The sequence below is a fragment of the Anas platyrhynchos genome, chromosome 12, assembly GCF_047663525.1.
Source record: "Anas platyrhynchos isolate ZD024472 breed Pekin duck chromosome 12, IASCAAS_PekinDuck_T2T, whole genome shotgun sequence".
Lineage (NCBI taxonomy): Eukaryota > Metazoa > Chordata > Aves > Anseriformes > Anatidae > Anas > Anas platyrhynchos.
In genome coordinates this window covers 5,271,577-5,285,455 of record NC_092598.1, presented here as the reverse complement: position 1 = coordinate 5,285,455, position 13,879 = coordinate 5,271,577, and the positions used below count along the sequence as shown (strand labels likewise).

The 13,879-nt window shown below is 40.0% G+C and overlaps 1 protein-coding gene across 1 annotated transcript in view; it reads left to right on the top strand.

Annotated features, from left to right (window-relative positions):
- Positions 1-11,417, top strand: part of CDYL2 (chromodomain Y like 2) — a 59,293-nt gene extending 47,876 nt beyond the window's left edge. Inside the window, exons 5-7 of the mRNA XM_027466858.3 lie at positions 3,926-4,136; positions 4,903-5,046; positions 6,899-11,417. Coding sequence (XP_027322659.1) covers positions 3,926-4,136; positions 4,903-5,046; positions 6,899-7,057 — 514 coding nt within the window. The 3' untranslated portion in view covers positions 7,058-11,417. The remainder of the gene's footprint in view (positions 1-3,925; positions 4,137-4,902; positions 5,047-6,898) is intronic.
- The last annotated feature ends 2,462 nt before the right edge of the window (positions 11,418-13,879 follow it).

The following is a 13,879-nucleotide window of genomic DNA, read 5'->3' as shown; positions in this document are numbered from 1 at the left end:
AATCTGCACAATACATCACCAAATCTTTCCATTACCCACAAGGTGTCCTTTATTCATATTTGGCAGATCTTCCCGTATAAATCAACATCACCCCACTGAAGTCAGTGGTATTTCACCAGTCTGTACCACCGCAGGGTTTGGTCTCTTAATTTTTTAATTCCCACAAATACGATTCTTCTGAGAGCTTTAAAATTTTAAGCAGCAAATTCTAACAAATCTCTGAAGGAATACTAAAGAATTTGTCTTTCAATGGACACGTACTTTGGATGTATTTATAAAATACGAGAGTAGGTACAGTTGTTATGTGATGTGTTAACCACCAATTATCTTGGTTACAAGTAATGCAGATCAGTTTTGGTTCTCACTTTAATATTTCTGAAATTCTCAAAATATTTTGAAAGAACTAAAATGCACTTCTTAAACATAATAAATCATGACTTGTTTTTAACACTTTAGCTATGCTTGAATATCACTTAGTGATATTAAAAAAAAAATCCTTTTGAAGGATATATCCTAACTGTTTGTTAAATATGAAGCATTTTTAAAAATGCAGAACCAAAAAAACAAAAAAAAACAAAACAAAAAAAAAAAAAGGAGGGAAGAAAATCAGTATTCTTGTTTGAAAACACAGGCACACTCACACTCCCTGAAAAGATATAAATTTAATACTATTTGTGTAAATATTGTGTAGAGAGGTATTGTTATATATGCACACAATTACCTACACACATTTAATATACAGGTATACTTACCGATTCAACATTTAAATGGCTCTAAGTCAGACTGCAAGACTGTTTTCCTGTCCTTGGGCTCACCAAATGCTCCTGAAGTGCTCCTACAACGTACTTCTCCTCATCAAGAATGTCGGCTTCAGGCCCACTGGAAATAGATTTTTATTGTACTTCTGGAAACAATACACTACGTTTTCCATTCAGCACTGTCTGTGCTTTCTGTGAACAAAGGACTCAACTCATGGAAAATACACCATAATAAGAGTAGTAAAAATGTAGGCTTCCCTTTTTCAGTGGCTAGGATGTCCTCAAACACACCAACGCCTCTCTGCCTGCACTGCTCTACATCAAGTCAGAGTAGCATGCTTCTACAAACGTGAAATTAAAGTCTTCGTTACCATGTGTTTTTCCTTGCTAAACCACGGATCTTGTATACTGACTACAAGTCAAAACCAAATCTCACCTCACACGAACAATATATTCCTTCGGCCCCCGTCCTCATCCGCTGCCTTTGGGGCTTGCGGCTCACAGATGCGCGGTGCTGCCGCTTCTCTCCAGGCTGAGCTGCCACCACCCAGGCACGTGCCTGGCATTGCACTCCTGCAGCAGGGAAAAGGCAGACAGATGACTGCACAGCAGCTACACATGCATGGCCTGCAGAGTCCTGCACTCAGGAGGCTCACAGGAAGCATTCCAGCACCAGCCTGCCTTGTCGCACCACCAGGCAGGCACCAGGACAGGACCTGATACGTAAAATTCTGGGTATGGTCAGAAGAAAGGATGGACAACCTTACTTGCTCAGCTTCTTTACAGCCTTGGACATGTTTATGAGCCCTGACTGCAGCACTGCAACAACGCAGAGGCATCCCAAAGTGTGTCTGATGGTCAGCTTTCCAGACCTCCTCTAGAGAAATCAAAACCTTCTGCACGTGACACTTTCCTATCATCAAGCTTTGGGTTCTTCTGTCAAGCGACAATTACAGCTTTCAGTCCTTTTCAAAAACTTCCCTGAATTGAAACAAGGATCTTCTATTCCAGCATGTGAACTTATGGGTTGGAGCCACAGGAACATGCCAGGTTCTGAGGGCAAAGAACTCACTGCAACAAGTGATGTCCTAAGCAGGAAACACTGATAAGTGGAGTGCAGCTTCTGCAGACCACATACAGGCATTTGTTCCCCTTGTAAGCTCCCGATATTTTAGCTTTCCACTCCATCCTATAGGTGGCATGTTCCATACCCATCCGTTGTGCCATACTCTGTTCCCCATTCTCCCCTCGTGACAGAGGCTCGGTGTCTTCCCAATGTTCTGCTCCACTTTCTCCCCATCTCCCGGCCTTCCTTGCTCACTCATATGAAGATTTCACATTTCCTTCATCCCTTCCCCTTCATTAATGTGTTCTGCGCCCATCATCTCCCCGTTTCCTCTGCACACCACTAATCTCTCTTCCACAGTTGCTTCCAGGTCCCACTTATCCCCGTGCTTTGTTTTTCTCCACAAGTCTTCTTCTGCCTCCACATGATCCTCACATCTGCTGCCATCACTTAGCCATATTGCTTGTTCTTTTTGCCTATCATTTGTTACATCCCTCTTTCCCATGCATAGTCCTCCAAGCAGAGTTGATGACATTACTACAGTTCTCAAAACCCCAGCATTAATCAGGTGCAATGATCCGCAGTCACTACTCAAGCCCATAAACAAGAAATAACAAGACAAGGGAACAGCATTGCTTCTGCAAACAAAAATGAACCACAGCTCTCCATAGCGCTGCCATCCTCTAGAGATTGTTTTGAACACCTAGATATGGTGTTCCTTATTTCCCCCACTTTGTGTTTTCTCTGATCTTCTATTTTATTCCCATGACTATAGTCTCAAAGTCAAAAAACAAGTCCTTACTAGATGGCCTGAAAAACAGAACTCAGTTATTGAACACTTAATGCTTAAGAGTCATCGGACTCTTTGTTTCCATTTAAAATATAGCCAAAGTCCTTGCACTTCAGTCCAATAAAATACTTATCTTTTTTTGCCAAATCAGCACCCTGACCTGCGAGGCACACCTCCTGCTCCCAGAAGCACGAGTCTCGGTCTTCATGACCTCAGGGAGAAATCTGCAGCTCATTGAAGGGCACCTTTGACAAAAAATCATGTTCTTTCCTCAAATCAGTCTGCAATGATGCACTCTGGATCTAATAAATACCCAAGGCTGGAATAGAATAACCTCTTTTGTTCTGAGCTTGATTTATATACGTCTCTTTTCTAAAATAACTGAGCATCTTGTTTGCCTTCATATACCTGCTGTGCACTGAGCTGCTGGAGCCCAGAATTTGCCCTCAGTTACACTGTTTTTTTTCCTAATTGGTGTATAGGCTGTTCCACTCAACAGATGTCTTTCCACAGTTCCTGGTAGGTGACTTATTTAAAGTACACGGAATTTAATATGTTCCAATTCATTCATCCAGATGAATCAGATCACATTTACTTCCCCGTTATTTCCCATTGAACTGAAACCCAACTGAAAAGTTGTAGGTGGACAAGGGTATCTATTTCACTAAGCCTCTGCCTAAATCAGTTGCAATGAAGACCCAACAGATCTCTCATGAAATTCTTTCCTGCTCGAACATTTCTGTTTCTCTCTGAATCCCCTCTGAGTGTCTTGTTCTTTCAGTGGGTGTGCCATGAGCGTTCACCATCTCACAATCCACTGATGGGACTTGCAGTGACCTTTTTGGAAACAAATATTCAACACTACACCTACGAGCTTCCTGTCCTTCATACGTTCATCAAGTTGGCCAAACCAGACCATCAGAGTCCATACGAGCCATTCTGGAACAAACGGAGAAGCACCATGTACAAACTCATGAGTTACTGGTCCAAAAGTAACACTGACCTAAACCACACCTTTCTGCCAAAGCACAGCAGTCAGTGCACTCCAGTTAGCCAGTTCATACACAACATATGCAAAAGTATTTAATAGGCCAGGTACTCTGAATGATTAAATAGCTAAGTATGAGAGTCATTTTATGTGTGTGAAGTAAAAAATACCTTGCAATTCTGACCTCATAAAAATGGGCCATGGCATTTATTGTGTTCATCTGCGGTTCTGATTTGTTTTCAGATTAAATACTTTTAATCTCTGGAATTCATCTAAGTGTTACTTCTGTATTCAAGATCTTTCTTTTATTTTTTTCATTTTAGGGATTTTGTAAAAGCTTTTATTCAGTTTAAGAAGCCAATTGTGGTTGCTATCAACGGCCCTGCTCTTGGGTTAGGAGCTTCTATTTTGCCACTATGTGATATCGTTTGGGCAAGTGAGAAGGCATGGTTTCAGACACCATATGCAACAATCCGACTCACTCCAGCTGGCTGCTCATCTTACACATTCCCACAAATTCTGGGTGTTGCACTGGTAAGGTTTTCCACCTAAAACTGCTGAAGAACCTTTGTAAAATTCATGCTGTTCTTTCTCTCCTTAAAAATTAAAACAGAAAACAAATGCTTCTCTGAATTGTCATAGATGGAAATGTAATCCATGGGAAGTTCATTTAATGCCTACCAATTTCTTCTCACGAAATGATCTCTGAATTCAATAAATTGCACAGGCTGTATGCAAGAAAGACTGAACACAGTTTGAAAAGCAAAAATTGTCAAGATCTTGGTAGAAAAGGGAAGAAATGCATTAGCAGAATGATGCTGCAGAATACTTTGTGTTGCATTAGGACTGCGCAGTAACAGAGCTGGGTTCTGGTATCTGCTTCTGTAAAGTAGATCCCTCGTAATTCCAGTAAGGCTGCTTAGTTTTTGCCAGAATAACAAAGCAGCATTTGCCCCACAATGTATTTCATGCTCTGCTCCATGACTCGGCACAGTAACGCTGTATCACCGACAGTTACTCTCGTGAAGTCAGCAATACGGATTCATTGTGCATGCCAGCACTTTTCACTTATGTGAAACCCATGCTGTTTTCTGGCCACCTGCACAGTCCTTAAATAGCTACCAGAACTCCATTTGAAGTATTTTGCAGTATGGAAAGATACAGCAAACCATTTGTAAATTTAATCTTGAAAAATAGCAGGCAGGTGTAGAAAAAAAATAACAAAAAAGCAATAATGGAAAATTAAGGGAAAAAAAGGGAAATTTGACCCAAGGTCTCAGGTAATCTTTTGGTTTCACAGGCAAATGAAATGTTGTTCTGTGGGAGAAAGCTGACAGCGCAGGAAGCCTGCAGCAGAGGACTTGTGTCCCAGGTATTTTGGCCAACAACGTTTAGCCAAGAAGTGATGCTGCGCGTGAAGGAAATGGCGTCCTGCAGTGCAGTGGTAAGGACTCCAACTGCTTTGTGACTAAGTTACGCTTTGCAGAGGTAAGGTGTGCTCCCGAGGCTCATCACGTCAGAAAGCAGGTCCTCGGCCATAACCGTGGAAGAAACTAGTAACAGAAAATGGGGATAGGGATTAGCAGTCTCGTGGAGTTTCCCATTTTTCAGGGGCAGGGAGGGTTTTCACTTCCCCATCTCCACATTTAGTCAATGTGTGGAGCTGCCCTGCCACAGATTTTGAAAGGGAATTTCAGCACAGGTTTCCTTCATGTAGAGAGTCTGAAGCAATGCACCTGTACAGAGAAATCTCTGCAGGGCCAGGAAGAAAACCTATTTGCCTTTCACACTGTCCTGGCCCACTATGTTTCCGCTGACTGCTTTCTCCTGTGCACCTGCATAGTTCCTGACTCCGCACAACGTCCCATATGAGCACCTGAAGGGAGGGATAGTGCCAGCTAACATCCACTGCAGCGGGATTCAGACACAGGGCATTTGCATGCACTCTGGCCACAGTATTATGACTGCCCTGTTGTGTATATAGAAGTTGAAAGAAGATCCTTTCCTATTTTTACTTTCTAAGGTTCTCCCCTCCAGGCAGCTACACTCCCATTCCAGGCACATCCTTGTTTTAAAAAATGCAGTGAAGAACATGATACCGGCTGCAGTAAAGCTGCACTAACTGAAGTGCAAATTGCTACCGGTTCTTTTTATACTTCCTATGCCTGAAACTCTCTTGGCATCCCTTAGTTTCATTTAAAAGATCTGTTGTAAAAGAGAAGGTAGAGACACGGGAGATTTTTAATTAAATGAAGTGTAGATTAGATCTCACTGAAGACATTCAGAATGAAACTCTGGAAATGTAGCATAAGCTCATTTGATCATGCTGATATAATGTGCATTATGAGTTGGGAAAACCTCTGGGCCTTACTGAGAATTTTTCTTTCCTTCATGGCAACTGGCTGCCAAGGAAATCTCCTGGGACCTGTTGGAAAGAGCAGTGCTAACTTGTGGACTAGGATGAGAGTTAAATCCCTCCAAGACCAGGTTTACTCCCCGAGATCCTCAAACCAGGCTGAAGTCACAAAAACAGTGCACGTGAGGAGTTCATCCAAATTCACTCTGGATACCTGTTCACAAACAGAGAAAAAAATGTGCAGGCCCCACTCTTTACAGTCAATGCCATTTACCTGAGTTACAGAAACATTCTTTTGGAATAGCAGTGTTGAAACCTAAACCAGATAGGAACTGGGCTTAACATGTAGGTGTCAACAAGGCTGCCTCTCCTTTACCATTAGGGCTGTATTAGTTTAAATTAAATCTTCTGTCCCCAAAATTCAGCAGTGTAAGAATTATTATAGTTTTGTTTGGCTAGTTGGGCTCCTTGTGAGATACATATTTGTGTTATATATTAGAAAAGAAATTTACAGCAGTAAAAGCCCTTTCCTCTTCATTTCTATTCTGGTACGGAAATGATGCATGGAAAAAACTGTTAAAGGCAGATATCCACATTTGGCTTTCCATCCTCCATAGCCTTAAAGACTTTACTAATTACTCTACAGAAAACATTTTCATTTCAACAGGAGGGAGTTCACCTCCTTCTAGTAATATTGCATGGCAGACCCAGATAAACCCAGGTCCTTCAGAGCCCCTCATTCCTTTAAAAACGTTGGCACTAATGCACAAACCTCCATCAACCAGTGGGGTTATGGCTGTAAATCATTTCTGATTTCTGTGCCCCAGGGGGTTATTTAGATCGGAAAACAATGTCTGTAGTATAAAATGCTGTTCACACCATTATCCATAGTAAGTTTATCAGATTTAGGATAAAATACTGAGCAATGTTTTGGCTTTAGGTATTAGAAGAGTCCAAGTGTCTCGTGCGGAGCTTCCTGAAATCCGGCCTTGAAGATGTGAACGAGAAAGAGTGTCAGATGCTAAAACAGCTGTGGAGTTCTTCCAAAGGACTGGATTCGTTATTCAGCTACTTGCAAGACAAAATTTACGAAGTCTGATGTCTTGGCCTAACAGAAAATGCTCCAGTTGTGACCAGAGTCAAACATTACCTGTGTTGGAAAAGCAGAGGCAATGCATCGTTGAGGAATTTGTGACAGTGTACCCTACTGCATATGGTTGTGTCGATTTCCTTGTGAGCTACACGGCTGCTTGTAGCTGGTTTGATTTCGTGTAACCGAGACGTAGGCAGGCTTGTTCAGTGCACATAATCTCTACAGAGGGCTGCATCTTTCACACACTCATCCCGACAGAAGTATACATTCCATGTGCTGAGAAGCACCCCCGAGGCCCAATAAGGCCCACCATCGGCGAGGAGGTATTTTGTCTGTCCTTCTTAACTTGTTCTTGCTGTCGCGACACATCTGGGCTGATGCTGAGGGCTCAAGCTAGGAACTGGGTCAACGTAATATTTTGTAGACCCAAACGCCACACTTTTGAAATATTTTAATTATTTTTTTTCTAAGTTCTAACAGTGTAATGGAAAAATCTGGTAATTTATATGTATAATATGTAAAGTTAGGTTTACAAAAAACTACTAGGATTTTTTTTTCTTTGTTGAATTTATTTAACTTATTTATTTTGTGTTCATATTCAGCTGTTTAATGATCACGGATCTTACTTTCATACTTCCCTTGATTGAGTTAATGGTATCACACGAGAATGCAAACACATTTTTAGCAGCAAAATATGTAGAAAAAAGAAAGAGTATACAGAAAACACACAGCATGCTGTGGGCACTGCAAGAAACAGCCACGGGCATGCTCCTCTATGTGTAAAATCATACAAAAATCATGGAACTGATTCATCTGCTAAGGTTAAGAGAAAAAAAAAAAAAAAAAAGTGGATTCTGAAATAGTGAGTCCCCCCTAAGTCTCTCTTCACTTTCTGCCTTCTCGAGGAGCACTGAAGGGCTTGCCAACAAGATGCTTCATTTACGTTTACGATATTCCTGTTAGCCGGATGTCAGTAACAGGGTGAGTGGTGCCGTCACTCGGCATCGCACTGTTCTTCAGGTTTAGGCATCCCTTTTTGGTCTGAAGTCTGAAAACCAATCCTTATGAGCCTTAGTCTAGTTGCCTGACTCCTCAGGTGTGAGACAATTCCTGCTCTGGAGGCCTTTGGGTGTGGGCCAGCAGTGTATATACACGGTGCTAGGTATCGAGCTGAGTGGAGGGAGAGGTGCTGTTCAGCTTCTCCCAGCTCTCCACATCTGGCCACCCCACCACCTGGCTACAGCAACTTACGGCTATCCATACAAGCAGTCTGCAATGAACAACAAAAACCCAATCTGCTTTTTTAGAAAGTGATCCTGGGACTTCTCAGTGGCACTGATGGACTTGGGAACACTGGATCCCTCTCCTTTCTTCCTTGCCAGCAAGGCAATTCACAAAGAACTAACCCGAGCATGCTCCATGACTTCAGCTGCCATTTTAGCACGCCCAAATTAAAGCCTCTTGAAGCAGAAGCTTTGCACATTTTATTTTGCTTTGTAATTCCTGCACTTGCTCTCCATCCTTGAGCTCAGTGTGTCGCTTATGGTTTCCGCTCTGCAAACGAGGCTGTTAGGTCTTGTCCCTCCCGGTCTTTCCACGAAGAGTTTCAACAAAGCCTTTGTAAAGTTAGCTAACAGGTGATTACAAGAAGCAGGAGCCTCAACACATCTTTATAACATTTCTTGTTCCACAAATAATTAGAAGCACTGTTTCTATGGCCTAATTGTACCACTGAATTTTAAGGAAATGATTACCCTGAAGGCAGGAGTTCTCATGGAACTTCTTCATTAAAAGACAAAATCTGCCTTCTAACCAGCCTGTTTGAATATATCCAAGAAATCCTATCAAAACAGGTAACTCCTTTGGAAGTGTCTGACACAATGCTCTCCCAAGCACCATCTGAGATGACAGACAGCCCACCCGTTTTATATCAATACTCACTTATTTCCACGAGCTGCCAGCAATGCCCCGGAGCTGCGGCAGCGCTGAGGCACCAGGACAGCGCTCCCGGTCGGAGCAGAGGGGTTATGCAAGGGAAAACCACTCACCTGCACAAGGGTTTGCACAATCAGGCCTCCAGCATATAGCTTCAGAAGTTAAAAACATAAAAAAAAAGCAATGAAAATACCATGATTCCTCAATTTCCTTTATTTCCTTTCTTCCCGTCCAGAGAGCCATATCTCCTAGTCATTGTTAATAAGATGTTAGGAAGTTTATTTCGATACTATGCTTGGTTTTTGTAGATAAATATGGGAAAATTGCTCAGCAATGTGAAGGTATGCTTTCTATGTGAGATTTTCAAACAAAGAATCATGAGTCATTAGACCTTTAAAGCGCATCATTTCATCTGATTTTTCAAATGTCTGTATCTTAGCATTTTTTATGACAAAGAAATGGTTGAAATACATTTTCTATAATTATTTTTCCATTAAAGCAAGCGTTAACCATAGTTAACACTTTTAATTATTCATATCTATACAGTTACAGTCTAGTTTTCATGGAATCTATTTTCCCTTCAAGAAAAGAATAATAATGTCAAAAGCTTCTTTTCCAGTATTTAAAGATCAGAGTCAATTTTCTCTTGTGTTCCTGTCCTTACTAGGTATTCAGATATTTCAATGTACTGTACATATTAGTCTGGGTACCTTTACTAATATTCACAGTATTTAAGATTATAAATGCAATTTGTTGTTAAGTATGTTATTTTATTCTTGTGTAAATTGTTTTGTACAATCTTTAAAAATCTACAGTTTTGCATTTGTAGATATTAAAGGTAAGCAATTTATTTTGTGTTGTCCTGCATGTATATTTTTGCTGTAGATAAGTGTTGCTTAGTTTACTATTTCAGTACATTTCTGTTTAAATGAATAAGCTTACAAACTTTAATACAGTATATATTTTCAGAATATAAACTTTTATATTTCTGTGGTAGGTTAGGGTATGCGTTTTAGGCAATCTTTTTCACTACTATTAACTGTTCTTTTAATCTATAATATAATGGTTTTGTGCCAATAGTTTTTTCATTAGAATAAAATGCTCTTTTAATGTTAGGGATAAACAGACCATTTTGTTTGGGGTTTGTTTTGTTTTGTTATTTTGTTTTTAATTATTTTGCCAGCATTTACAGTTTTAAATGTAATTTATAAATGTATTGCATTTGTGAATAAGCCTTACCATTAGGTACAAGAAATCTTTAAAGCTACATAATTCTTATGTAGTACTAAGGACTTCCCCAAATAATTGCTGTAAGAAAGTTAGCAAATCAGAGTACAGGGCCTTAAGTTTTTCTTGTGAAAAGGATAATACGGGTTGTTTGTTTGAACAACATAGTTAGACTAGACAGCACGGGCTTCGTTATATATAAACTGTGCATTTGTGCTCCCAACCACAGTAGTTTAATCTCAGGCTTTGTGTGGCTGGGTCTATAAAAGTCAAATCTGGCTAAAGCCACCACTCGTTAGGAGACACTAAAGAAGTTTACATAAGAGACTTATAGACAATCTTAATCATAGTACATTTGGGTACTCGCTATCCTAGATGTGTTATCTGTGTCTGCCCAATTAACCGTATGTTTTAAGCCATATTAAATCTCTTTACTGCTACTTTAAATACTACACTGAAAGTCATTCACTAGCTTGCTTACTCACGGACGGGATTTCAATTTTTAGTGAATAAAAATATTATGCCTTCCATGAAAACAAAGGACCAAAGAGTTGCATTATTCTAACAAAGCATTAGTTCCTTAGCCAGTGAACTACTTTGACATTTGTACTGAAGATCAAATAGTCTCTTTCTGCTACAAACACTGTATTCTCATCCACGTCGAGTGTAAGGGGAAAAGATGTATCCACTGACCTATTGGGAAAGGAGTGACGTTCAGCTGGGATGGCATGTCTATTGGTAAGGCTTATTACCAAACCTCTGAGATGAAGCAAAGAACCAAAAATTCACAAATTATGTCAATGTAAATTTATTTTCAGAACTTGCACAAGTAATTAATAATTGTAGAACTTTGCAAATTAGGCCCTTAAGTTATTTTGTCAGAACGCCATGGAACAGACTAAAACAGTTTCTAATATTTGTAATGACGAGTACATATTATAATATTATAAGGGTACAGGCACCCCTATATCACAGTGTTGTAAATATTTTCTGAAACTGGTACAGTACTGAGGGACTTGTATCTTCTGATATATCAAATATTGACTGTCTAGATCAAATTGTACACAATTTATTTGTTGATGGTCCTGTAACTAGTGTATGGACACATTTCTGGGTGCCTTAGAAGTTGTATTTTTCATGTGTGTTAATATGCAGTATTTATACATTGTGAGAAGCTGCTTTGAATAAAAACATTGAAACTTCATTTCACTGCAGTGATTTCCAGCTTTATGTAATCAGATTGAATGTGATAAGTAGTAGCCACAGACTCAACCATTACATATTATATTGTATTATATACAATAAAGCTAGTCACAGGCTCTTACCTTTTCAAGAAAGTAAGCATACAACAAGCTTTTTAAAAGAGAAATTAAATTTAAAGCTATTTTTATGGCAAAAAAAAAAAAAAAAGAAGGCAGTATAAAGTGCTTCAATAAGAATTCCCAGAAACTATTCATAATGATCACTCTTACCATTTCATGATCAAATCCAAGAAAACCACCGAGGACTGTCTTATAACTGTATTTTTAGGACACCTTCTACAGCACTATCGGTTCCACTATTGACATGTACGTGGCACCTAGAGCTCAGAACCACCTACTGCATACAGACTTCTGGCCCCACAGGAGGGAATTTGCATTTGAAGTGCTGTCTGCCAAGGAGGTCTGAATTCAGCCAGAACCCCTTTTATTTGGCTTTAAGCATCCTTGAGTGCTGTTTCCAATCATGTACTGCCCATGACTGGAAGAGTAGCTAAGAAACTTGTCCTGGGGCAGAGAAGGAAGGGTATTTGTACAGGGAGACAGAGTTATCCAAACCGCCTGTACAGCAAGAGCTGAAACAATGCCATCCACTTGACTCAAAGGACAACAACTATGTTCTAACAATTACGTGGCTAGCTCTAACACGACAGACACTGTTAGTAAAAACTGTGGTCAGCTATTTAGAGCAGAGGGTTAGGTAATTTAGTCTTGCTTCACCATCAACAAATCCAATTATTTATTATAATGACTCTTGTCATGAATTAATTCGAGTTTACACTTGACTGTAAGCGATGTGCACATGCTGAAGGAGTTATGACACCTTCCTTAGCTAACCATTTTATTGGTAAGGTTTGATCTTAATATCGAATGCCGTCATTTTATTTTTAAATAGATCATTTTAATAGAAAGCAAAAAATCTTTAACATTAAAAATCTACTTAAATATTACAAATTCAGTTTTTAATTAGCAAAGTAAGTGTTGGTCCTTGTGGCTGTAAATTCGTCTACCGACAGAAGAGGAACCCAGTAAGTTGGTGTATTTAAAGAGGACTGCAGCACTAATTAGACAACAGACTAGTTTATGAATTGCACATAGAAAAGAGCAGGCAGGCAGCCATCCTACTTGCTTTAAGATCTTGAAAGTACTCAAACAGGCCAAAACACGACATAAACTCCAATACGCCCTTTCTCATTTTGGGTTCTAACAGGAACAATACTGCATGTGGAAAGCACAAGGAGAGGATTTGAATCAGCAAGTGACAGCACATCAGAAAAGCAGAGAATGCCATTTTAAAGGCGGGGGGCACTGAAAGCAAATCAAGTCTCAGGGGCTGATCTTGAAGGATGTTTGGTCGAGGAGGAGAAAGTCAAAGGGTGAAATTCACCTCTCCCTGGTGCCCTATTTTTCATGTAAGAAGACCTGAAGATCATACAATTTAATAACATGGGATGCATCTGTTTATGACTCCTCTGTCTGATTTTTCCATAAAAACAACCTACTGTCATAGCATGGAGAGTTTCAACTTACTAAGAAAACCAGAGTAACAACCTGGGCTAGAATTCAAACTATTTAAATTGTGCTAGTAACACTTTGCCTTAATTTATACTCTCCTCAGTTTTACAAAATTTGCTCATTACAGAGGTACAGTAAAAATAGAGCCCTTCAGAGCTTTGCTGGATACCAATTATTAAGTCCATTTGGCCTGACATGGTAATTTTCACCTGGAACTGTCAAGAAGTGCTATGGGAGAAAGAAAAGAATTTTCATTTCAGAAAAAAAGGAAACATTTATTGTTTAGTAGGGAATAAATGACAACACAGAGCACAAAGCAGCGACCAGAAATGCACAAGAAGCAATGGAGACTTTGCATAAAGTCTCTACCAGTTTATACTGGCCTAGATTTCTGCTGCAGGCTGGTTCCACAGGAACATTTAAACACATATATAACCTTAGGCTATCGGGTATTGGAAAGTGACCCTAATTTATTTTGAAAAATTTACAGAATGCCATCTTTATCTAACTTGATGCAAAAACAGTAATGCTGCTTAATGAGTCGGGAGCAATCCTGGCAATTACATTTTCACCTGTCCTTCTGGGAATTTCCATCTAATAAGCAATCATCCTCCTTCCACAAGGAGAGGCCATGTGTCTGTGGGGACAGACACAGCACCATCTGTGTGACCTCATGTCCCATTCCCAGTAAAAACGGCGTGTAAGGACCCCATTGGAAACCTGTAGCCCCTACAACACAATTCCCACAGTACACAAACCAGATACAGCAGCAGCCAGTAATGCAGGAGTAACTTAAAAACTGCTCGGCTTAAGTAGATTGCTTTTCCTTGAACTACTGATTTGTTCCAGTGCCAGGAAGTGATCTAAATCAAAATCCACCAACATCAGTGGA